We start from the raw sequence: 26,958 nt of genomic DNA, 5'->3' as shown, positions 1-26,958 counted from the left end.
GGTCGTTGGCAAGATTGGGAGAAACTTGTTGAGTGTGTTGTTGCCTAACTAGTGAATGGATCTGCACTTTGAGTGAAGACAAATTTAAGCTTAAAAGGATTTGATCAAGTAAATGTATTTCTATTCAAACATATCAAGAAAACTTGTTGTTTTCTAACAATTACAGCAGAAGTGAAATCCCTTAACTGGGTAAGCTCTAACAAGCTTGGTTACTCGTTAAATTGTCTAACAAGGTGGTCCATTAGCTTGGATTCTTAAATCCTCTAGCGAGGTTACTCCTAATAGGGTATTGTGCTTTTCATCGAGGCATATTTGTAACTCTCTTAACTGGGTGATTCCTAACCGGAATTAGTTCTTAACAGGACTTATTGTAAAGCTTTAATAGGCTTGGCTCCTAATAGGGTGAAATTTAGAAGAGTTCAGATAACTATCCTTGTGAGTTTCGTCTCACCATGGTTTTTACCTATTTGGGTTTTCCACATATAAACATTTGTGTCAAGTGGTGAATGTTTTTGTGGTTATGATCTTATTTGTTGATTTGATTAACTTCTGATAAGACATGATAACTAGAAGAATTGAGAGATGAATATGTTGAGTTATGATTAAGCATTGTTGATGTTTACAAGAGTGAAGTTATGTTAGCTCCATTTTTAAACAGTAAAATTTAAAATTTTTAGGTCAAACTTTAAACTTTTTGTGCTAAAATCCTTGAACTAATAATCTCATGGCCGAAGAAGTTATAAATGAGGGGTTTTAAAATGAAAAAAAAAATTATGATTTATTATCCTTCTTTCCTACTTGCCAAAGTAATATTCATTATTGATGAGTGTTGTCAATACAAGTTAAAATACCCATACATTCCATCCGTAAAAACTTAGTTGTTAAAGCTCATTCATCGAAGATTTGACAAGTTGGCCGAGTTTGTTCAAACACTTTCAATGATAAAGTCTTCATCGGCAAGTTGGTTTATTTAAAGAAGCCAATATACTTATATGAGACATATTTTCAAAGTTTCACTTAAAAAAATTCTCAATATTCCAAAGTTACCAACATATCAACTCATTAATATCATTGGCAAGTTGTAGCACTTTCAAAAGTCACTAATTGACTGAAGATGTGGATGATAAATGAAGTAATATTTGTAAGATTGCCAACTTTGCAAAGTATAGAAAAACACCGATGCACTCTCAAAGTTAGTTATTCTAGCTCATTTATTGACAATTTTATCAAGTTGCCAAAGAGCCGATGCATTCTTAAGCGAAAAGGTCATTATTATTTCATCCATGATTGAGAAAAGTTGTGCAAGCTTCTAAAAGCACATATGCATTTTTCAAGGAAGAGTTAGTTATCATAACTGATTCTTATATTGCTTTGAAACTACATGCACTCATTAAAACCAACTTGGTAACCATCAAGAAAATTTAAAGTGACAGTTGCGAAGCCGAGCTCTACAATCTTTGTCTCCATCCTCTCTACCTGCGCAAAATGGAAGCTTTTGAACAGGTTACGTTCACCCATCAAAATGACTCAACGAAGTGTGGTCTCATGGACTGCTATGATTGTTGCATATGAACAAAATAGCCTTGTGGAAAACTTTTTAGAGATTTTTAAGAAAATGCAGTTGGCAGATGTAGAGCTCAACTCAGCAACCTTTTCCAGCATCCTCCCTGCGTGCGCCAAAATGGGAGCCTTGGACGAGGGTATGAAAATCCATCGAAAAGTGTTTGAAGACGGATTTTCTTCAGATGTTATAGTTGTGACAGCCTTGATAGACATGTATGCAAAATGTGGAAATCTACAAAAGGCACATGAATTGTTTGACAGTATACCTCAACAAGATGTGGTTTCATGGATTGCAATTGTCGCTGGATATGCACAGAATGGGTTTGTTGATAAAGCTTTGGAGATATTCAAGCATATGCAATTTTTAGGTGTAAAGCCCAAATTCAACAACTTCTGCCAGCGTTCCTCTACGCCAGTGTTAAGGTTCAGAGTAGGCTGTGAACGTCCATCATTGAATGACTTAGTTGCTATTACCTTGGCCGATATTAATGCAAAGTGTGGAAGAATATTAAAAAAAATGAATGAGTTGTTTGAGTTGTAGAATGCGCAAAATGGAGATGTTGAAAAAGATTTCAAAACTTTCAAACAAATGCAATTTGCAGAGGTAATGTCGCATTTCCCAATCATTTCGTAGGGCTCTTCACGTCTTCATAGCAATGTATGGTCATGCACTAAAGCATCTTCAAAGGAAAAACATCAAAGAAATGTGGTCTCATGACAACCAAAGATTGCAGGATATGCACAAATCGGTTTGTTAAAAGAAAGTCTTTAGAAATTTTCAAGTCGATGCAATTGGTGGGTGTAAAGACAAATTCTGTAACCTCTGCTAGCATCCTTTTGCCTTTGTTAAAACTCGAGTTTTGTAATAGCACAAGGAAAGAATGTAAGTATAGACAAGGTGAAGAAAAGGTTTCAAGGTGGCATATTGGTTTTGTCAACAAGTTGGTAACTCTTCCTAGGTTGCCAAAGTAAAGATTCTCACACATACCATAACGTCGATGAAGAGGGAGAACAAAGAGTGAAACATTGCCAATACTCCTTAAATTGCCTATGAAAGATGTTAGTTTTAACTATGTCCTAGCAATCAACATTGTCACCCAAGAATACAAAGTAAAGGAGAGGCATTGGTTGACATGTGTGTAGCATGACAAACATAGACATGGCATCATGAATTATTCAAAAGGATGCTTGAGAGAAACATTATTTCATGCTCATGGTATGGACACCCACTGAAGTACACCGGACAAGCCGTGAAAGAATTTGCATAGAAAAAGATCCATTTGACAAATGCCTCCAAAACATGTCATCTCATGGAGGAAAATGAAATAATAACAGGTTGCACACAAAAGACTTATTAGAATGAATTTAAAAGCTTATGAGAAGATATTTAAAAAAAAATCCCAAAGTCAATTCCCGGAATCTTGCTGATGTGGAGATAAAGAGAAGTGCAGGAAGTATTGACAGAATGTGACAAAGAATGTATAGATGTATATAAATTTATCATTTAGAGAATACATTCAACTCTTCTCGCTTTAATGTCATGTTAAGATCGTTATGGGGAAATGTGAACAAAATATGCAATATTTTGAAATAAGTTAGTCACATTGATGCAAGACTCCTTGGTTTTTGGAAGGTGTATTCATGGAAGCAAAAGATGCTTAATGGGATAGTTGAAGCACATATGTACTTGAAGAATATTTGTTGGCGAAAACTACTTTTTGATGTCAATAATGATGAATAGATGATGAGACGGTCACGAAGATCAATAAAGAAGATGAAGATGGATAAGTGCCTTACATTGGTCCTAACTTTAATGTTTTAATGTTTCAAGTTGATCTTTGTAAAAGTGACCTAAGTCACTTATTGTAATTAAAGTTAGAATTTGGGCTTTTCTTTTGTGAAAGTTAGGTCAATCCTAACTTATTTGTAAGGGGTAGTTTTTCTAAGCATTGGATGAGGTAGTTATCCTAAGTTCTCATTTTGGGTAGTTTTTCTAAGTAGTTATTTCTTCCAAAGTTGAGGAAGTTATTTCAAGTAGTTGAGGAAGTTATAAAGTAGTTATAAAGGTGGTTAGGGTAGTTACCTTAGGTGGTTACGACTTCACCTATATATACCTCATTATTATTCAATGTAGGGGATTCCACTTTTTCACAAGCTTTGTATAAGAGACTTGGATAGTATTATTCAAGCAATTAAGCAATAGAGATCAATTTGGATGTGTGTTCAACTTATTCTCATGGGTTATTATCAATTTTCTTATGTTTAATTGATGATTACCTAATGCTTTCCCTTTAACATTGAATGTGAAGAAGGTTATTTCAAGTTGTGGTATCTCAAACTTGATTATATGGAATTTATTTTAAACTAGATTCATACCTTGTATGGCATTCAATCTTTCTTTATTGTTCATTCTTTAAATTTTCGAAAAATCCAAATACCCCCATTATACGAGGGAGCTGCCCCTCTCAAATGCAGAGAAGAATTACCATTCTTTTGTTTTTGTGATTCTTCAACTGCTGTGAATGCTTTGTTGCTAATTACAGGGCAAAACAGAGTTTTTCAAGAAAGTTTCTTAAAGCAACAAATCTGTTTACCAACAAGTTATTTACTATTAAGTTGTCATAACAGTCAAACAGGTTGATGTCAAGTATTCTTATGAATATTGATCTTGACTGAGATATGTTTACATTGTGTGATTGAATCTGAGTTTGGGAACTTTCTATTAGTTTTTTAGTATACTGATTCACCCCCCCCCCCCCCCCGCTCTTAGTATTCTACCAGATACTTATTTTTCATCATACCATCAATTGGTACCAGAGCATCTTAGGTCCTCTTTAATCTAAAAGCCTAATAACTTGAGTAAAATATTTTGTATATCACGATGAAGAAAGAAGGTTCGATTTTCAACAAAGATAATTATAGAATATGGAGTGATGGAATGAAGATTTACATTAAGAGTCTTGGTATTCAGTATTGGGATCATATAGGAGCTAAGTATATTACACCTACTGGAATCCTGACTAATGATCAGAAGAAAGAACAACAAGAAAATCACCAAGCATTAGAGGCTATTATCAGTTCCCTATTTGATGCTGATTATGTAGATGTTCATGGTCTTGAAATTGCACATGAAGTGTGGCAAAAAATTGAAGAGATTTATAGCAGTGATGAACATGTTAAGATTGCCAAAGAGGAGAGTTTAAGAGGAAAGTTTAGTGACATGAGAATGTCTGAAGGTGAGAATATCCAGTAGTATGGTCAAGGGATTAAAGAGATGGTTGGTGAAAAAAAGAGTGTAGGAGGGAAAGTGGAAGATGCCACAGTAATTAGTAAGGTATTGAGAACCCTGCTACTGGTCTATGCTATTCAAGTTGCAGCTATTCAGGAGCTGAAATCCATTGACAAGACTAAGGTAACTCTTGATTCTATTATTTGAAAACTTACTGCTTTTGAACTAAATGACTATGATGGTAGTGTACAGAAATTAGAATCTGCATTCAGAGCTTCTGTCTCTAACCCATCTGTGAGAAGAAGTAGAGATATCGGCCATGGTTATGAATCTAGATCCAGCAGAGATGCTGATGATGAAGACAACTTAGTGGAACTTGAAGCATTGTTGGCAAAATGACTGCCTAGAGGCACTGGTAAATATAAAGGTAAGCTACCTTTAAAATATTTTGCATGCAACAAGATTGTGTTAGGATTAATGACAGTCCCAAAGATACTGAGAGGGGGGGTGAATCAGTATCTAACTGATTAGAAAAATATTTAAACTTATTAAGAACTTTTCATCCCAAAACAGTGTACCGGTAAATAAGAATTAATGCAGTAAACAAGAACAATAAAAATAGCATAGAAAACACACCATAACACAAGATGTTTAATGAGGAAACCCGGTGTAAGAAAAACCTTAGTGGGATTTGTGACCCACAATATTCACTCACTGGCCAATGGGCCTGCACATGCAAGAAGACCAACTGCTTAGAGCACACTGCTCAATAAGAGTCACACTGACTACAAAAGTGGATTACAAAATCCAATACATTATACTGCTTCAAAATAGCATCAACTATGCCAGGTTCAATACCGGTTTAAGCTCATTCCATTACCAAAACCTATGTTGTCAATTATATCACCTTACTACCTACTACTTCAAATGACCTATAAGATCTCATAGATATATATAAGTCTTTTACAATATGCCATGTTGGCTTTACAAAAGACAATTACATTTAAATACAATAAACAAAAGTTTATTCCCTGTCGGCTTGGGTGTAGGTATGCATTGTTGCCGCTGTCGGTGAAGTGTCTGTCGGTGTATGTAGATGTCTATGCTAGTGCCGGTAACTACTATTGGCTTACCAAATGAGTGCCAGAAGGTTTCCAGATGGTTTCCATCAATGACAACACCAACTATTCTCATAAGAGTGTAGAATGACAACAATATCCCCCTTTGGCATTGATGGCAACACTCATGAGAAAAATCCAAAAACTGTTCCAAAACTGAAGTCCAAAAAGTTACCAAAAAGATGTGCTCCCCCTGACCAAGTGATCTCTTCTGAATAATTATTTTTCTCTATCCACTACTCCCCCTTTGACATCAATGACAAATGTTGTCAAAAATTGTCAAACGAGTGTAAAAATTTCACCTCAAAGTTTGTAACCGGTTGGTTACAATCTGAAATATATCTACCAAAACCAAATTAAGACTCTGCATGAATCTATTGTTGTCATTCAGGGTTGCCTTAGTCTGTTGAATCGTGCTGGTGAGATGATGCATGTGCTCTTCCGGTGATCGTTCTCCTTGAAGTAATGCCTTAGGGATTTCATTTCTTAGAGAGATTAGATTGTCCAACTTAGGACCAAGTTTATACTTAAGTTCTCTAGCATTAGCCTTAATCCTTGCCTTCTCTTTCTCAAATTTCTCCAATTTATCCTCAAAACCTGTTATTTCCTTCTCAATAACTGATATAGGTTTGGATGAACCAATTATGTTATCAACTATGTCATCTATTTCTTTCTGTACTCTGCTTATCTCCTCTTCTATGTCCTGTGTCAAAAGATGTGGTTTGCATGTTTCTCTGTAGAGCTCTTTGTATTCCAAAATTGTAGTGTTCGGTGTCGGTAATATTATATTTATGCGTTCTATGCATTTCTTAATTGTGTCCTCAAATAATTTATCCTTCTCCTTTTCAACTTTCTCTTTGAAGGTGTCCTCATTCACCTTATCAACCATTATTACATTGTTAGTAATGAATTTGGACAATGTGTCCAATTTACCTAAAGAATATTTTACATGATCTATATTGCATTTTGGTGCAATCAATTTAAGAATTGGTATGGTGTCATCAATTGCCTTGTAGGCCAATGCATTACAGTCTATTATCTTCTTGATTGAATCCAGGAGTACCTCTGTTACATTAGTAGGTCTGAATTCACTTGGAAGTGTCAGATGTCTGACCTATTACATTAATTACCTCTATGCCTCCAACATTTGTAACTATTTTTCCTGTGTTATCCTCCAGTGGATCAGTCTGATTTTGCATTTCAACCAGTAAGCGTTTGTCTGATTGTTTAGGTGTCTTGGTGATTGTCAGTTTCTCTGCTTCAATATGTACCTCTGCTTCTATAGGTTTCTTTGTATGCTCAACTGTCGATTTCCAGTCTCATTAGATTTCTCTGTGCCAGCATCTATACTTTCAGTATTCTTCCCAATATCCAATGGTTTCTCTATTTGTAATGATTGCTCTGTTGGAATCTTGACCTCAACAGTCTCTACCGGTTGCTCAGTAATGTTGTCATTGTCAACATTATCATCCTTAACCTCTATACTATCCTTATCCACAACAATATTCACTTCTTGAGTATTCACATTCATGGTGAATAGTATTTCAGATTCAGGATTAGTGTCATCATATTTGATACCTTCACTGTCAGTAACCGATGGATCAACTGTATATACTGGTGCAGTATCCAAAGGTGGTGGCAAATTATTAGTTATCTTGATGTTCGGTATTCCACCAACTTTACTTTTCCCCTTGTCCTTATCCTTCTGATATACCTTGAATGTTTTCTTTGGCCTGTTCATTTCCTCTCATTTCTCTTTTTCCACAAAAAAGATATCCCATTTATCAGCAGTTTTCTCTACAATCTCATTTACTCTACCTGCCATCAGAATTACTTGCCGATGACCACTACCAAAAATGGATCTATTAGCCTCACAAATCAGGTCATCAATTTCCTCTTTTGAGTTAACCAGATGTACAGCTCTAAGTTTTTCAACTTTAATTTTCTTGTCCAATTCCATCACTGCAATCCTCTTTGCATCTAACCTTCTATATAGTTCATTGGGCAAATCATCCACTACTTCAATTAAAACTTTCTTGTATATATCCAGATGTAAAATTATACTATTTTCAATGATTTCCTTGTCTGAATCTTTGAATGTGTTATACAATTTACTCACATTAGCCAAATTACCATCATCAGTTATTTCATTTAACAAATTATCCAATGAAGGTATAATCGGTTTGTGTTTCTTCTTGGGAGTTAGTTTCTTAGTCGATTGCCTTACTGCTTGTTGTTTCTTCCTCAAGGTCCTTGCTCTTTTGGGTGAAGGAGAGGGTACCAATGAAGGTTTTCTCTTCCTCTCAACTCTTTTGAAATCAGCTAGTATCTCACTGTCAGAAGATGTGTGAACTGGTGAAATGTGTGCCTCTGCTTGCAGTCCTTCTAGCTCACTAGCCGTTATACCAGTAATGTTCATAACATTTTCTTTGATTTCCTGTACCTTCTTTGATGCATCCCTAATTAAACATTAAGCTGGTATCTCACTGTCAGAAGATGTGCGAACTGGTGAAATGTGTGCCTCTGGTTGCAGTCCTTCTAGCTCACTAGCCATTATACTAGTAATGTTCATAACATTTTCTTTGATTTCTTGTACCTTCTTTTCTTCCTTTGTTTCACTATTTTCACACCACTCTCAATAGTTTCAGCACTACAAAAAACTTGTTCAATTGGTTCTCTTGGTGCATCTAACAAAGCTTTTGCATATGTCTCAATAATGTTGAGATCTACCTCATAACCCATTTCAGTTACCCATATAGTCCTAGGAAGTACAACTTTCATCCATGTCTCATCCTTTTTTATTACAAAATGGATGTCTTTGTTATATTTGTCCACTACACTCTATGGTAGTCTTTCTCTGGTTTTCATTTTGGCTTGAAAAGCTTTAAAGTATTCAGTTTTGTTGTTATCCTTTGCAGTACCCATGCTGGTGAAAGCTTCCTGTAATTGTTTTCCTACTTGTATGTCATATCCAAAGTCTTTTTGTCCTATACCAGGGATTTCCTTAGTGAAATACAACATTAAGCATACTAAAAGATTACCAAAGCGAAATGTCCCTTTCTTATCTCCTTTAATATTTTTCAAATTATCAATGAGTTCATCCTTCAGCCATTCACATACATTAATCATTGCACTGTTGTTGACATTTCATAAGCACTATTAATGCAAAGACTAGAAACTGAATTAAGTTTGTTTGCATGAGTAGTCTTGTAACCTAAAACCATACTTATGAATCTCACATTGATGTCTTTGATGTCATTCACTCTTAGTGATATGGTGTCAGATGTTGCTCCAGTTAGGGTCATTACTTTGTTGTTAGGAACTTTCTTTGTTTTGTCTAGTCTGCTGCCAGTTGAGGGTAAACCAGTTACTGCCCTAATTGCTTGTCGGGTAAATTTGCAGACTGAATCCAACCATATAAATTCTCCATGTGCCCTACTTAGGACAATTCTCACTACTTCCATAAATTCAGGGATATTCAATATTTCAACAAAGCCTAAGGTCTCCACAATCTTGTGTTCAAGTTTAATAGTACCATTTTCATCACAAATTACCGTTCTAAACATTCTTTACAACTCCTCAGAACCTAATTCTTCAATGTTGCAATGAATATAAATCCTAGGGTCTTCAACATAAGCTACACCTTTAGGAATTTTTGAAAAAGAACCTATGGAATCATCTTGCTTAGCTACTTTGGGAATTATCTTAAACACCGGCCTAGGGCATTTTATGTTTTCCACGATAGTAGGTTCGCAATAAATTTGGGAGCAGAAGAAGAAGCCATTTGAAAAATACCTTTAGCTGCCTGACAATATCTGAATGCTTGAAAGAAATCGCTTCACACCTTTGCCTTGAATGTCTTAGCTCTTTTTCGTGCTATCTGCTGATTTGAATGCTTGGTGAATCAAAAATGAGGGAAATCTGATGATTTATAATGAAATTTATTTCAACAACCACATTAAATGCTTGTCGGTTAGGTTAAAACTTAACACATCTGCCGGTAAAGAAGAAATCTATCTTCTCACCATCGACTGAGGGTAATTTGCATGATTTTTAGTTTTCTACAATACCCCCAAAGGGTTACTTCTCAGTTGGATGAAGAATATTTTGTCGGTGGAGGGTTACTCTATTCTACTGATGAAGAAATAGTCTCATCAACATTCTAATCTATCTTCCTAATCCATTGTTTTGAAAATTCTTGCTTTACCTCATCTACCTTTTCTTTGCCTTTCAAACGGGATCCTTTATTATTTGCCTATGAAGTCTTACTTCTACAAAATTTTGCAATATGTCCAATCTTGTTACAAGCATAACGAGTCACATTATTCTTCTAAATATCTTTTCCATATCCTACGTCGGTTTGTGTTCTACATTGATTAGATAAGTGCCCATATCTTCCACAAACATAACATTTCACATTCATTCTGCAGTTTTATGAATTATGACCAACTTTGTTGCATTTGGAACATTGACCAGTGGGTGCATTAATGTTCTGATTGTATCTAAATCTACATTGTTTTGCTATATGACCATACTTGTTGCAATTGAAACATTTGCCATTAAACTTGTAAGCATTAGGTTGTCTTACCGGTTTACTATGATCATGATCATTTGCAATACTGGAACTTTCTCCAACTTCAAATCCAAGTCCATTAGTATCTCCATTTGGTTTCTGACTTTTCAGCATATCATCAAGTTCCTATGAACTTTTCTTGAATTTCTCTTTGTGTTTATTTCCAGTAGCCAACTCATTTTCTAGAATTCCCTTTTGTTTCATAAGTTTAGTTTTATCATGTTGCATGTGAATCAGATCTGTCTTCAACATATCATTTTCATGACTGAGTCTTAGATTTTCATTTCCAGCATCATTGAGTCTCCTATTCAAGTCATCTTCATTCTTCTTTCTATCTTCAATGTCTTTACAAAACCTCATAGTCATATCTTGCATTTCATTCTTTATTTCGAGCTATAGTAAGATTCTCTTGAAGTCCTTGAATGAATTCCTGTGCAATCCTTAGATCATCTTCAAGTTTGATATTCTTCAGATTCTCTGTATCATAATCTACAAGAGCTCCTTCCAAGTGTTTTCTTAAGTTCTCCATCTGTACCTGTGTCAGAATCTTCCTCAAGCTATTAGGCTTTTGAAAATAGAGGACCAGGCTCTGATACCAATTGTTAGCATTAATGATAGTCCCAAAGATACTGAGAGGGGGGGTGAATCAGTTTCTAATTGGCTAGCAAAATATTTAAACTTATTAAGAACTTTGCATCCCAAAATAGTGTACCAATAAATAAGAATTAATGCAGTAAACATGAACAATAAAGACACCATAGAAAACACACCATAACACAAGATGTTTAATGAGGAAACCTGGTGTGGGAAAAACCTTGGTGGGATTTGTGACCCACAATATTCACTCACTGGCCAATGAATAAATATTACTTACAATGAGGGGCCTGCACATGCAGGAAGGCCAACTACCTAGAGCACACTGCTCAATAAGAGTCACACTAACTACAAAAGTGGATTATGAAATCCAATACAATGTACTACTTCAAAATAGCATCAACTATGCCAGGTTCAGTACTAGTTTAAGCTCATTCCATTACCAAAACCTATGCTGTCAATTATATCACCTTACTACCTACTACTTCAAATGACCTATAAGATCTCATAGATATATATGTCTTTTACAATATGCCATGTTGGCTTTACAAAAGTTTATTCCCTGTCGGCTAGGGTGCCGATATGCATTATTGCCGCTACTAGTGAAGTGTCTGTTAGTGTATGTAAGTGTCTATGTCGGTGCCGATAACTGCTGGTGGCTTACCAGATGAGTGCCAAAAGGTTGCCAGATGGTTGCCATCAATGACAACACCAACTATTCTCATATGAGTGTATAATGCCAACAGATTGGTCATATAGCAGCTAATTGCCCTAATGGTGAAAATGAATACAAGAAAGACAAATTTAAGAAGTATAAGGGTAAAGGCAAGAGAGATTGTCTTGTAGCTATTGACAGTGGTATTACTGATGAAGAATCTAATGATGATGCTAGTGAGATATTGTGTTTGTAGCTATTAAGAAAGAAATATCAGATCAGAAGGCACTAGTATCTAGGATGGATAACTCTGATGATTGGATCATTGATAGTGGTTGTTCACATCACGACTGGTGATCGGAGCAAATTTCTTTCCCTAAAGGAATTTAATGGCAGTGTTGTCAGATTTGGAAATGACTCACCCTGTATGGTTAAAGGTAAGGGAGTTATTTCTCTTAATGGGAAGAGAAGTGCTGATGATGTCTACTGGGTTGAAGGCCTAAAGCACAATCTTTTGAGTATGGCACAACTTAACGACAGGGGATACCCACTTGATTTTAGAAATGGTATGTGCAAAATCTTTGACAACAAAGGTGAATTGATTGCAACCGGGAAATAGACCAAAGGTAATCTATTTCATCTTAATCCTAAAGTTAGCAACTGTTTGATTGCAAAAATAGATGATAGTTGGCTTTGGCATAGGAAATTTTGTCATATAAATTTTGACAATATTGTTAAAGTAAGCAAGTCTAAGACAGTAAGATGTCTACCTCAGCTAGACAAGCTGGTTAATTCTCTTTGTAAAGAATGTCAGTTAGGAAAGATGACTTCTTCAACTTTCAAGAGCAAGTGTCAGCGGAGCACTTGTTAGATTTGGTTCATACAGATCTATGTGGACCAATAAGAACAAGAAGAATTTAAGGTGATAGATATTTCATGCTATTCACTGATGATTATTCAAGGATGATGTGGGTCACATTCTTGAAGGATAAGAATGAAGCTTTTGATAAATTCAAGGCATTCAGGGCCTTAGCTGAGTAAGAGAGTGGCAAAAAGATAAAATGTCTGAGAATAGATCAAGGCAATGAATTTACTTATGAGGAATTCACTAAGTACTATGATGAGAATGGTATCAAGCAGTAGCACCAAGAACACCACAATAGAATGGTACACCAGAGAGAAACAATCGATCAATGGTTGAAGCTGCTTAGACTATGTTGATACAAGGAGGTGTAGCAAAAACATTTTGGAAAGAAGTTGTAAGTATAACTGTCTACACAATGAACTGAGTTCTGGTGAAAAGAGGTAAGGACAAGACCCCTTATGAATATTGGTATGGTAGATCACCTGATGTTAGATATTTTAAGATATTTGGAAGCAAATGTTTTATTAAAAGAGGTGATTACATAAGAAAGTTTGAAGCTAAGAGTGATGAAGGCATATTTCTTGGCTATTCGACCAAGAGTAAGGCCTATAAATGCTTCAACAACCAGACACAGAAAATTGTTGAGAGTGCTGATGTTCATGTAGATGAATGTCTTGAAGTTTTAGAAGGAACTAGTTCAGAGAAGAAGGATGAAGATCCTTGCATTTTTATTTTGGAACCTGAAACTGTTAAATCAGAAACTGGTAAAGAAAATCCTGATGTACTTGTTCAACAGGAACAAATAAATTTAGAAGAAGATGATAATGAAGAATTTGAACCTAAAGAGAATGATCATGTTATTCCTAGGTATGTGAGACTGAATCACAATCCTGAACAGATTATTGGGGATAAGGATGTTGGAGTACTAAGTAGAAGGAGAATAAGAGAGAACTCTTGCATGATATCTGTAGCATCAGAATTAGGAATCATCAAAGCAATATATAAAAGGACATATTATTCATTATTAGCTCAATCACACATTGCAATGATCTAATCCTAAGCACACTCAATAGAGACATAAAAACAAAGCATTCAAAAGCAAATATCATGCAAACCAGATAACAATTTGGATGCTTCTTCCATGCGGCTCCATTGTTCTTCTTTCCTCTTCAAATGGATTTGTGGATCTCACCTACAAGTGCACATACAATTGAAAGCAAGATTGACTTTGATGAAAAGCTCAAGAGTACTAGAAGCATAAGTTCGATAGTCTGATCGGAATTCGCGGCTAGGGATTTGATTGAAGAAAATCATCCAATTTATAGATAAATTGGAGAAAAGACAAGATTAGCATGACAGTGATTCGAATGGAAATTCAAATCAAGAATAGCAAAATTATGACATGTTTATGGCAAATTGCTATGCAAGGATTTATGACAATTTATGACAAATTCTATGACAAATTTCTATGTCAAGAATTGATTGATTGTCAATTATGACAAATTATGACAAATTTCTATGTCATTCCCATGAATTTAGGAGAGAAATAGGAGGAATTTGAAATTAAGAATTAAGAAATTAGAAAAATTAGAAAAAGAGGAATTAAGAAATTAGGAAATTGATGAAAATTAGAAATTAGGAATTAGTGAATTAATTAATAATTTTTCATTTATTAATTAATTCACAAAGAGGAATAATTAGCCAATTAAATGAAGATTTAATTGTAATGAGTAGACTTAGGATAAATAAGTAATTTATTAATCCTAGAGGAAGAAATGACACACAAGGTTAAATGATTAAATCATGAAACCCTAGAAGATGAATTAGAAATGCGAGAATGACAATTAGGTCTTGATGAAGATAATTGATATCGATCATGATTCTGATTAAATGATTTGATTGATAAATATGCCAATTGACAAGGAACAATGATAAATTGATTCAAATTGACATGATTGAAAAGGATGACGATCGATGTCAAATCGATCGTAAAACGACGAGATTGACAAGTTGATAAGAGATTGACAAGATCGACCAAAATCATGATTAAAGATTGTTATCGACAAGACCAAATTTGAAAGTGAGACAAAATGAAGAATGTAGAAGAATGACTCGATGTTTGCAAATGATAAAGACCAAGTGCGTGACATAGGAGAAATGTTAATGCGACGCAAAAAACCTAAAATGAGGCAATGCGCAAATGTTAAAGTATGACTTCGCAAGCATTGACCATTTTTAGGTGTCTACAATATCGACCATTGAACCTATAAGTGCTAAGGAGGCAGTTGGTGATGATCATTGGGTTAAAGCTATGGAGGAGGAGTTGGATCAAATTGAGAAGAACAACACTTGGACCCTGGTACTCCGACGGGTAAACAAGAATGTTATAAGTACTAAATGGGTGTTTAGAAACAAGTTAAATGAAGATGGTGTTGTAGTTTGCAACAAGGCAAGATTAGTATGCAAAGGTTATGCGCAAGAAGAAGGAAAAGATTATGGAGAAACGTTTGCACTAGTAGCAAGACTAGAAGGTGTCAGAACTTTACTTGCATTTTCAGCTCATAAGAAGTTCAAGGTATACCAGATGGATGTTATGTCTGCATTTTTGAATGGGATATTGGAAGAAGAGGTTTATATAGAGAATCCTGATGTTTATACATTGACAGATAAGGAAGACATGGTATGCAAATTGCATATAGATTTTTATGGATTAAAGCAGGCACCCAAAGCATGGTATGAACGACTTCATACTCATCTGATGAGGATAGGATTTGCTAGAACCAGTGATGACAACAACATTTAGCTCAAGCCTGAAGGAGATGAAATATTGGTGAGTGAAGTATTTCTTGATAACATTATATTTGGAGATAATGATGACATGAGTAATTGTTTTGCAAATGAAATGAAGAATGAGTTTGAGATGTCATTAGTAGAGGAAATAAAAAATTTCATAGGCTTACAGATACAACAAATGAAGAATGGTATTTTCATTACTCAATCCAAGTATGTGAAAGAGGTTTTGAAGACTTTTGGTATGAGTGAATGTAAACCAGTTGGAACCCCAATGGTTACATGTTGTAAGTTGTCCAAGGAAGATGCATCTAAGTTTGTAGATGAAAAGGAATACAAGTCGATGATTGGCAAATTACACTATGTTGTTCACAGTCGACCGAATATTGCCCATGCAATTAGTATTGTTGCTAGATTTTAGAAGAATCCAAAGGAGGCATATTTGATGGCAACCAAAAGAATTTTTAGATATATGAAAGGTACTATTGACTATGGGTTATGGTATCCATATGGTGGAAATTTTGATTTGAAAGCATACATAGATGCTGATTGGGTAGGAAATATTGATGACCAGAAGAGTACTACCGGTGGAGCATTCTTTCTAGGAGGAAGGCTAGTTTCATGGAGTAGTAAAAAGCAGAGTTGTACTTCACAATATACTGTTGAAGTTGAGTATGTAGTAGCTTATATGAATTGCACACAAGCTATGTGGATGAGGCACATTTTGGAAGGTTTGAAAATGAAAATCTCATAGCCAATAAAGATTTTGTGTGATAATATGAGTGCAGCAAACATTTCTAAAAATCTTGTTTTGCATGCAAGGACTAAACACATTGAATTGAAGTATCACTTCTTGAGGGAAAAAGTTCAAAGTAAAGATGTTATCTTGGAGCATGTTTCTACCAAGGAGCAGCTTGCAAATATCTTTACCAAACCTCTACCTAAGGCCACTTTCTAGTATCTTAGAAGTCAATTGGGGGTTGTCCCTCTTCATGAAGTTAGTTGAGCATGATGATGATTGCATCAGTCCCTGAATTACTTGTAGAATCTTACATGGATTGATGAAGAAGTGGATGCATTCCACAGGGGGAGCATCAAGTTGTAGAATGATGTTGATGCATAGTGAGAGCAAAATTATATGTTTTTACTTTGGCATTGCTCTCAAAGGGGGAGAAGAATTATGTGTCTAATTAGGTGAATTGGTGGCAAGCTGAAGATAGACAGGTCAAGGTGAATACTTGGTAATGTAAACCAGGATTCCTATTCACCAATCTCAGTAGCAATTAGAGGCGTTGATATTTGTATTGCCATCAATGCCAAAGGGGGAGATTGTTGGCACATATAGATTGCATTAATGATATGTTGTCATTGATGTCAATTGAACTGGTAATGGTATTCATGTTATTGCTGATATTGTTGTTTTTGATATTGACTAGTAACCGGTAAGAAGAGATTTGTGGAAGATGTTGTAAACTGGTATGTTAAGGTTGTGAGTTAAACCGGTAAACCGGTATAAAGGGTTAAACCTTTCTATGCAATGTAATCAGTAAACCCTATCAGTTGTTAAACCCTAACTAATCAAGTTTGTTGGTTTATTATCTAATGAGCGGTAATGATGGAGACACATGTGATCATTGTATAAGGATAAGTTCAAATTGTTTTGGCATGTTTATTTATTGTCTAGGGAAGGAGAAAAGTGGATTGCATATAATGCACAACGCGTGATGAATTACAAAGTCCGATCGAGTGGTGATCATAGAGCGGTTGGAATTTTCTTGAAGAATGTGAAGATATTATCATGATTTCTAATGGTCAAGATTGTACTGACTTGTTTGTAATCTCGATGATGAGAATTAGGTTTTTGTTGTGTTACCAACCTAATTGATTTGTATTTAAGGTCGATGAAGTTGTTTGTAAAGGTTATTGGCAAGATTGGGAGAAGCCTGTTGAGTGTGTTGTTGCCTAACCAGTGAATGCATCTACACTTTGAGTGAAGACAGATTTAAGCTTAAAAGGATCTGATCAAGCAAATGTAGTGCTATTCAGACAGATCAAGAAAACCTGTTGTTTTCTAAAAATTATAGCAGAAGTGAAATCCCTTAACTGGGTAAGCTCTAACAAGGTGGTCCATTAGATTGTATTCTTAAATCCTCCAGTGAGGTTACTCCTAATAGGGTATTGTGCTTTTCATCAAGGCATATTTGTAACTCCCTTAACCGCGTGATTCCTAACCGAAATTAGTTCTTAACAGGACTTATTGTAAAGCTTTAACAGGCTTGGCTCCTAACAGAGCAAACTTTAGAAGAGTTCAAATAGCTATCCTTGTGAGTCTCATCTCACCATGGTTTTTACCTATTTGGGTTTTCCACATATAAATATTTGTGTCAAGTGGTGAATGTTTTTGTGGTTATGATATTATTTGTTGATTTGATTAACTTTTGATAAGGCATGATAACTAGAAGCATTGAGAGATGAATATGTTGAGTTATGATTAAGCATTGTTGATGTTTACAAGATTGAATTTGTTTACTATTAAGTTGTCATAACAGTCAAACCAGTTGATGTCAAGTATTCTTATGAATATTAATCTTGACTGAGATATGTTTACTTTGTGTGATTGAATTTGAGTTTGGGAACTTTGTATCAGTTTTTCAATATACTAATTCACCCCCCCTCTCAATATTCTACCAGATACTTATTCTTTAATCATTCCATCACTAATAAGAGAGGGATTTAAGCTTGAAAGTTCCCTAGACAATTTGTAGGAAAGGTATAGCTCCCTTGGAAATAAAGCATAAACTCTAGGTGGCGGTCTGCATTGAACTAGTTAAGGGACGAAAGTGGTTACCTTTTCCATTTGAGCTTTCAAACTATCTATTTTTACATTCTTCTCCTTGAGTTCCTTTTACAATTACTCATTTTATTCCTTCCATTATTTTTCTCTATCCTTCATTAACTTCCATAGTTCCATGCAACCAAGGCCCATGAAAATGGAGGCAACATATGTATGCTTAACCTAATTGTCTTACCCTACTACCACTTATTCCTTTTTTCTTTTCTTCTAGCTAACACTTGCTCTACTACTGTCACAAGATTCTCTAAACCACTGGCTAGTTTCTCCCCATCCTTGTCTTTCTGGGGGCTATCTCTCTTCTGATTAAACGCTGTATTTGGACCAATATTAAGGTCAATTTGTATTCCCCTAGAATGAATTGATACTTCCTCTATTTTCTTTGATGGACCCCTTTAAACATCCTTTTCCTTTTCAGTATGATGAGAAAATGATGATGGGGATGAAGGTGTTTGAAGCAATAGGGATTGTTCATGAGGAAGTTCCTCTTCCACTTTATCAGATAGAGATTCTTTTGTATCAGTACTCTGGATAAGAATTTCCTCATTTGGTTTTCCTTTACTTGTAAACATCTTCTTAATCTTGTGGCTACTCCTTACAGGTTTCTAAACAGCCTTCTTTAATTTCTTTGAGGTTTCTTTATTGGTTTAGTAGCCCTTTTTTACATTCTTAGTGGCTACAGAATATACAGGTTCTCTGGCCTTTCATTTATGAAGCTTAGCTACAAAATATACAGGTTCTCTGGCCTTTCATTTATGAAGCTTAGGATAATTAGGAACAAGAGTCTAGGATTCTTAATTTTGTTTTTACCACTCTCTTTCTCCTTTTCAACTGGTTTTGTTTTCTTGTTCCTAACTCCTATAGTTGTAGTTGACACACAAGTTTCTTTAGGGGTAGAACTAGGATTCTCAGTTTCCTCATTATGTTTAGGTGAACAAGTAGTGTCTTTAGCAGGGGTTTCATTAAAGGACTAAGTGGGAGGTGGTCTAGAAGAAGAGGCTCCTTTTATCTCCATAACTACAAGTTCTATGTTGATTGGTTTAGCCCTTGTTATCTTCAAAAATTCATCCCAAGGCATCCTAGGGTTTGTTTCCTCTAGGTTCATTTCTATCAACAAATAAATCAAACAATGATGAGAAACAAAATTCACATTACCTTCTAAACTTTTTATGTCATCTGCTTCAACATGTTGTAGAGGAAATTTGTAACATTCATCAACTCCCTATGTTCAAGATGACTTAAGAGCTTAAAATGCACCGAATGAAGCTTAAGATTGCCGACCCTCACAATTCAATTATTGAATGACATAAATTGCCCTAGCAGTCAATTCTAGTGGTAGATATAATTTTCTTGCTCCTTCTTTAGTTACTATCAATGGTGGATCACCATGTTCTATAAGTTTAACTTTAATTGTATGAGCATCATTCGCTTTAGGATACAACTCCTCTGTTGTAGGCAACACTATTACCTCTAAAATTCATTGTTTTATAACCCTAATTCTTAAACCCTTGACCATTGCTTGGTCATTCTTCAAAGTGCAGGTGAATTTCAATTCCATGGCTTCAAGAAATAATCTAACCACCCAAAATCCTTGAATATTTCAAATTCTATGTGAATCATTGTTGTCTTTCCATATACCAATTCAAAAGGGGTGAATCTGGTTATAGTTTTCCATGCTATTCTATAAGCCCATATTGCTTTTGGTAAGCAAATTTCCCAATCTCGCTTATGCAATGCCACTATTTTGGTGATAATGGCCTTAATTTCTTTGTTAGTAACCTCTATTTGCCCATTGCATTGTGGGTGGTACGAGGTAGACTTCTTCTACAAATGCTACCACTAGATTGGATGTGAACTGAGTTCCTTGGTCTAAGACAATTTCTCTAGGCACCCCATATCTGGTGAAAATTTCCTCATATAAAAATTTTGCAACTTTATTATCTCTCGCATGCTACATGGCTTTAACCTCAACCCATTTAGTTAGGCAATTAGTGCACACCAACATGTAGGACTTACCATTAGAAGGTGGATCAATAGGTCCTATAAATCCATACACCACTTGTCAAAAGGGGTAAAGACCACTTTGAGGATGTAGGGAAATTTCATCAGATGTTGTTGGCCTCCCCATCCTTTGACATTTGTCATATTTCCTTGTGTACCTCATAGCATATTATGGAGACTAGGCCAATAATATCTTGTATTCAGAATCTTCATTGTTATTCTTTTAACAATGAAATGGCTACCACAGGGATCATCATGGCAAGCATGGAGGATATCATATATTTCATCTTCTTTGATGCATCTTCTCATCACATTGCCTAGACCTATATAGAACAAGCATCTCGATATCCATGTGAATGGAAAACTTCTTTCTATCAGCATCCTCTTTTCCTTGGGTGAGAAGTGTGAAGGAACTTTGCTTGCTACCAAATAATTTGCAATGTCTACATACCATGGTCTATTGATACTGATAGAAAATAGATACTCATTTGGGAATGAGTCATGAATGGTAGGTTCTTCTACATTACTTGTTAGTCTAGACAAAAAGTCAGCTACAACATTTTCTTTTCCTGGCTTATCTATGATTATGATATCAAATTTCATGCATCAAGAGTAACCATCTAGAAAGCCTTCCTAAGACAATAGGTTTGTTCATCATATATTTGATTATGATGTAGGGGCATCCCCGGTTCTTGGCAATCTTGCATCAACCAAAAACATTTCTTTTCAGTTTCTTTTCTGTTTTTACAGTTTCAACATTTCTTTCTGAATTTTCTTGAATTTTCTCACCGGACCTTGTACAGCTAGATTTTTCTTGTGAACATGATTATCTTCCTTATTCCTAAACCACAAGACATTTGGATAATTTTCCAGCAAGTTACCGCTTCCGAATTTTGAGACAGTTTTTTTGGCTTAGAACACGGGAACCGCTTGGACCTATTTTGTTGTAAGTGAATCTTGTGGATCCTTTATGTATTTTGAGGAGCTTTGGTTTGTTGATTTCAATGTTCCTTAGCATGTCACTAACCTTTCCTCTGATCCATACTTCATCCTTTGGATTTTTTAGAGGAATCTCTTTGGTGGAGGCTGATCTAGTGGTTTTACACGTTTGATCTTGTTCTTCAACATTTGATCCCTCTTGGGTTGACTCGGATCCTTCTGGACCATATAAATCAATGTAATTTAGCATAAAAATTCATTAGAGAGAACATAGAAGACATGTCTTAATATTTAGAGGTCTAAAGTTGACTAATTATGTAATTGAGCATGTATGTAGCAGGCTAGTGAGTCAAATCTTGTATCCTAGATATTACCGATTATTTGTAATCAGTTTTCATGATCTAATTCATTTAGTTCTGCATTGCCTCCATCATATCCTCTTGTTTATGTTGTATTTACTCTTGCTACCTGGTCCAGATTGATCTCTTTGAGGTCCCTCCTAACTGGTGATTGCACCAAGTGGTATCAGAGTGAGATTTTGTTTTGGAGATTGTGTTGTCTTGAAGATTTTGTTGTGGGGTGGTGGACTATGGATCCAACCTGCAGCTATAGAGGACTGGCATGAAGATGGCGTGAAGAGGAAATAGGAATGGTGGAGTATGTGGGAATGTAAACCCTACTATTATGGAAATGTTGAGTGGAATTGCCACCTGGTTAGAAGCCATTGAGATAGCCCAGAGAAGAGGCCAACACATTGAATATGTGAGCAAAGATAAAGAAGAAGAATCACCAGCAGAACAAGTAGCAAACCCACCGACAATCAATCCAAATGAAGAGAGGTTCTTGAGGCTTTTGAGTAAGGTGAACACCAAACCTCATTTTACCCCACCAAAGTATGATGGTAAGTTGGATTCAAATGAGTTAATGGATTGGATCGCGGAGATGCAAAAGTATTTTGATTTTGAGAACACCGCAGAAGAAAGCAAGGTGAAATATGCCTATACCTGGTTGAAAGGTCATGCATCTGTTTGGTGGTGGTGCAATCAAGGTAGGGAGATCCAATGAAGGACAACCCATCCTTGCAACCTAACATAAAAACCATGCAAAATATATTGGTAACCGGTGATACAACACTATCTAGAAATAGTAAAAAGAAAAACCGGTAACAACACATAATACATAACATGTAAACCAAGTGAAAAATTCTTATTATAGCCTGAAGAATTACATATGCCACATGTTGAACTAGAGCCCAAGTTTATAAAACAAATCTTACAACTTAGATCTATGATCCGTAGATCATCTTCTCAACAATTCATCATCTGGTAACAACTTCCATTGTTCTGCACTGATCCGGACTCAGCCTCCTCGGAATCAATATACAAATCTAAGATCCGTAGATATTTTGCTCGATGAATGGGTCTTTGGTAATAGTCTGCACTATTCTGCACTAATCTGGATTTCAACCATCTCGACTTTTGTCTCCCCAAACCAGAATATCTCCGGAATCGACATCTTCAATCGATCTCTAAACTCTGCCTTCAATATTCTAACTTCTTTGTCCTCTCAAATGATTCACAAACCTCCATTTATAGTGTCCATAAATAATAACAACTTAATCAAGTCAGCCCAGAGACCAATCGATTCATGAAATGTGCAATGGTAACATGTCACCTCAAATCACTAAGAACAACTTCCAAAATGCATAAAACAATGCACAGTCCTCTGACAATATCAGACATGGCACAAGAAACATAAATCCACGATCCACAAGTCATGGAGATCAACCGCAACCCGATCCAAATTCGCTCAACACACTGCCAGAATAACCGATAAGAACATATCAACTAGGCAAATACCAGAATCGATAACTCACCAGGATTAAATCCAAATTCCATGAAACTCAAGCATGACAAAGACCATGAACATAAGGGAATAAACCCAAAACCACAATGCTAAACACTCAAACACGAAGAAATGTCATGATCTCAAGCAATTCCATTGAAAACTACCTCAACTAGTAAGAACTAGATCGATGCTCCTGCATCAGGTGGGAACATTTGCAAGTTGATAGATAGAGAAGAGGTAATGAGAAGATCAAATCATGGGGGAGGATGGTTGCCAAGTTGAAATTGAAGTTAATGCTAGCTGATTACCTGATGGCTATCGGAATGAGGGTTTTGCAAAAGATGATAGAAGACAAGATAAGAGAGTGTTTAGAGGTACTTTCTTTAAGTGTGGAGGAGAAGGACATCGTGCTTTAGAAAGTAAGAAGACAAAGAATATTGGAAGAATATACCTGATAGAAGAAAGCCCCATCGGATCAGCTAACAAACCGGAAGATGGAGAACTGTTGATGATGGGGAGAGATTTGTATCATACCGAAGAGGATGAAGAACCCTTGAAAAGGCGAAATTTGTTCAAGACCAAATGTAAGGTATCCAGTAAGTGATGTAAAGTAGTTATTGATAGTGGTAGTTCGGATAATGTTATTTCAGAAGAAATGGTGAATAAATTGAAGTTGGAAAGATTGAAACACCCTAAGCCTTATCAGATAGCATGGATTCAGGATGATCATAAGTTGTTAGTAAGTGAGAAATATTTGGTGAAATTGAAAATTGGAAATTATCATGATGAAGTTTTGTGTGATATTATGCCTATGGATATGTGTCACCTTTTGTTGGGTAGACCTTGGCAGTTTGATAGATTACCAATACATGATGGGAGAAAGAACATATACACTATTGTAGCAAATGGGATGAAACAAACCTTGTTACCCTTGGAGGAGGCCTTGAAGAGTAAAGTCTGTACGAATGCTAGAATTTATTTGGTGGATGGAAGGAAATTCTAGGATGGAGTGAGACATGAGAAAGTGTGTTTTGCCTTAGTTCCTAAGAGGATTGAGAATCTAGAACTCGAAGAAGAAGAACAGAAGGAGATAAAAGAGTTGCTAACAGAGTATGAAGACATCATTTTCGATAATGTGCCTGATGGATTACCACCTATGAGGAGTATCAGTCATTGCATGGACCTAATTCCCAGAGCTAGTTTTCCTAACAAAGCTACACACTGGATAACACCGACAGAGAATGAAGAGTTGAATAGGCAAGTGCAAGAATTATTGAAGAAAGGTTTGATTAGAGAAATTTTGAGTCCCTATGCAGTACCAGCAATGTTACCACCTAAGAAGAATGGAGAATGGAGGATGTGTACTGATTCCAAAGCAATAAAAAAGATCACAGTGATGTACCGATTTCCTTTGCCTAAGATGGATGACATGATGGACTGTTTGAGTGGAGCCAAATACTACACAAAGATAGACTTGAAGAGTGGATATCATCATATCAGAATTAGAGAAAGAGATGAGTGGAAGATAACATTCAAGACAAATGAAGGATTGTACGAATCGTTGGTGATGCCTTTTGGGTTGACTAATGCACCGAGTACTTTCATGAAGTTGATGAAAGAGGTATTGAAGAAATTCTTGGGTAAGTTTGTTATTGTATATTTAGATGACATTTTGATTTTCAGTAAGACAAAAGAGGAGCATTTGTTGCATTTGAGAAAAGTTTTGCAGAGGTTAAGAGAAGAGAAGTTGCTAATAAATATTAGGAAGTGTACTTTCATGAAAGAAGAGTTAGTCTATTTGGGATTTGTGATATCTATGGATGGATTGAAGGTGGACCCTGAGAAGGTAAGAGAAATTGTTGGATGGCCTACACCAAAAAGTATTGTAGAGGTAATATCATTTCATCAATTGGCTAGTTTCTTTCGGAAATTTATTAGAAATTTCAGTTTAATTTGTAGCCCTATGATTGAGACAATGAGAGGAGATAAGAAGGATTTCAAGTGGACAATTGGAGAAAATAAAAGTTTTGAATTGTTTAAGCATAAAGTGACTGAACAGCATGTGTTTGCTTTACTAGATTTCAATAAAGTATTTCAAGTGAACTGTGATGCAAGTCCGAATTCAATTGGAGCCATGTTAAGTCAAGAAGGGAGAGCAGTAGCTTATTTTAGTGAGAAGTTGAATGGTGCCAGGAGGAGATATTTAGTGTATGATCAAGAATTTTATGTCATAGTTCAAGCCTTGAAGAAGTGGATACATTACCTGCTACCTAAGGAGTTTGTGTTATATACTAATCATCAAGCCTTGAAGTATTTGAACAGTCAGAGTAAGTTGAATCAGAGACATATGAGATGGGTAGAATTCTTGTAGAGTTACACCTTTGTGTTCAAGCATAGAAATGGGAAGTCAAACAAATTTGTTGATGCATTTAGTAGGAGGAATTTGCTGACAGAGATGAGAGTGATAGTATTAAGATTTGAAGAGTTGAAGACCTTGTATGATGATGACCCGGATTTTATAGAACCTTGGAAAGCATGTAGAGCACCAGTTATGGTAGATAGAAGCAAATGGTTGGATTATTTCATTCAGAATGGGTTGTTATTCAGAGGAGTTCAGTTGTGTATACCTAAGAGTTCTATGAGGAAGAATCTGATAAAGGAGAAGTGTAGTGGAGGATTAGCTAGACAATTTAGTGTTGACAAAACGGTAGCATTGGTGAGTGAACATTACTTTTGGCCTTAGATTCATAAAGATGCTATGAAATTTGTGCAAAGTTATAGAGTTTTTCAAGTTGCAAAGGGTGGTAGTCAAAATGTGGGATTGTATAAGCCTTTGGCAGTACCAGAGAGACCTTAGGAAGACATAACCATGGATTTCATACTTAGATTCCCTAAGACACATAGAGGAAATGATTCTATATTTGTGATGGTGGATAGATTCTTGAAGATGGATCATTTCATACCTTGTAAGAAGACATCAAATGCAGTGCATGTAGCTATCTTATTTTTCAAGGAAGTAGTGAGATTACATGGATTACCTAAGAGCATAGTTTCAGACAAATACACAAAGTTTGTTGGTTATTTGTGAGGAACACTTTGGAAGAAGATGAAGACAGATTTGGAGTTCAGTTCTACTTTTTACCCACAGGTTGATGAACAAAAAAAAGTAATAAATAGGAGCTTGGGAAATTTGTTGAGATGCTTAGTTGGAGGGAAAATCAGAAGTTGGAATTTGATTCTTGCACAAGCAGAGTTTGCCTACAATAATTCAACGAACAGGATTACTGGAAGAATGCCATTTGAGATTGTTACTGAAGCACACCCTAGGGGTATATTAGAATTGAGAGATATCAATAATGAAGACAAGCAGAGTGCAGAGGTAGAAGAATTTGCAGATCACATGAAGGCCTTGCATACTAAGGTTAAGAAACATTTTGAGGATATGAACATCAAGTATAAGGAGAAAGCAGATGAAAAGAGAAGTCATAAGGAATTTGAAGTTGGCAATGAAGTTATGGTGTATCTATGAAAAGAAAGGTTTCCAGTTGGAACATTTAACAAATTACAGATGAGGAAGTTTGGACCTTGCAAGATCTTTAGGAAATTCAGTTCTTGAAATGCATATGAAGTGGAGCTACCAAATAGTTTGAGTATTTCACCTATATTCTACATTGCAGACCTACATCTGTATCATGAATCAGAATTCAGTGAAGATAGTATTGAAGAATTAGGGAAATAATTACCCCAGAAGGAACCATATCAAATTTAAGACATTTTGGACAGTAGGATTGGGCGTAGCACCTAGAGTAGTTGGTACAAGGAGTATCTTGTGAAGTGGAAGGACAGACCAGTTAAAGACTCATCTTGGATTTCTCAGGAAAATGTGGAATGCCTTGGTTTTCCTCTAACCCTAGAAAAGTGAGGGACTCACT

General features: G+C 35.7%; 1 protein-coding gene across 1 annotated transcript; it reads left to right on the top strand.

The window, feature by feature from the left end:
• Positions 1–1,522: 1,522 nt before the first annotated feature.
• On the top strand, positions 1,523–26,555 carry LOC131875309 (pentatricopeptide repeat-containing protein DOT4, chloroplastic-like). Its single transcript, XM_059219389.1, has 3 exons — positions 1,523–1,993; positions 2,105–2,167; positions 26,175–26,555. The coding sequence occupies exons 1-3, from the start codon at positions 1,523–1,525 to the stop codon at positions 26,553–26,555; spliced, it is 915 nt and encodes a 304-aa protein (XP_059075372.1).
• Positions 26,556–26,958: the final 403 nt, after the last annotated feature.

Source organism: Cryptomeria japonica, chromosome 4, assembly GCF_030272615.1.
Source record: "Cryptomeria japonica chromosome 4, Sugi_1.0, whole genome shotgun sequence".
In the NCBI taxonomy this organism is placed as follows: Eukaryota; Viridiplantae; Streptophyta; class Pinopsida; order Cupressales; family Cupressaceae; genus Cryptomeria; species Cryptomeria japonica.
Note: the sequence above shows the minus strand (reverse complement) of the source record. Positions and strands in the feature narration are given on the sequence as shown.

Excerpts from the sequence above, each read along its gene's own strand:
- LOC131875309 (XM_059219389.1), top strand. The coding sequence starts at position 1,523 with ATGACTCAACGAAGTGTGGTCTCATGGACTGCTATGATTGTTGCATAT. Across the intron at positions 1,994-2,104 it reads CGCCAGTGTTAAGGTTCAGA|AATGCGCAAAATGGAGATGT; the intron begins GTAGGCTGTGAA and ends TTTGAGTTGTAG. Across the intron at positions 2,168-26,174 it reads AACAAATGCAATTTGCAGAG|GTTGATGAACAAAAAAAAGT; the intron begins GTAATGTCGCAT and ends TTTTACCCACAG.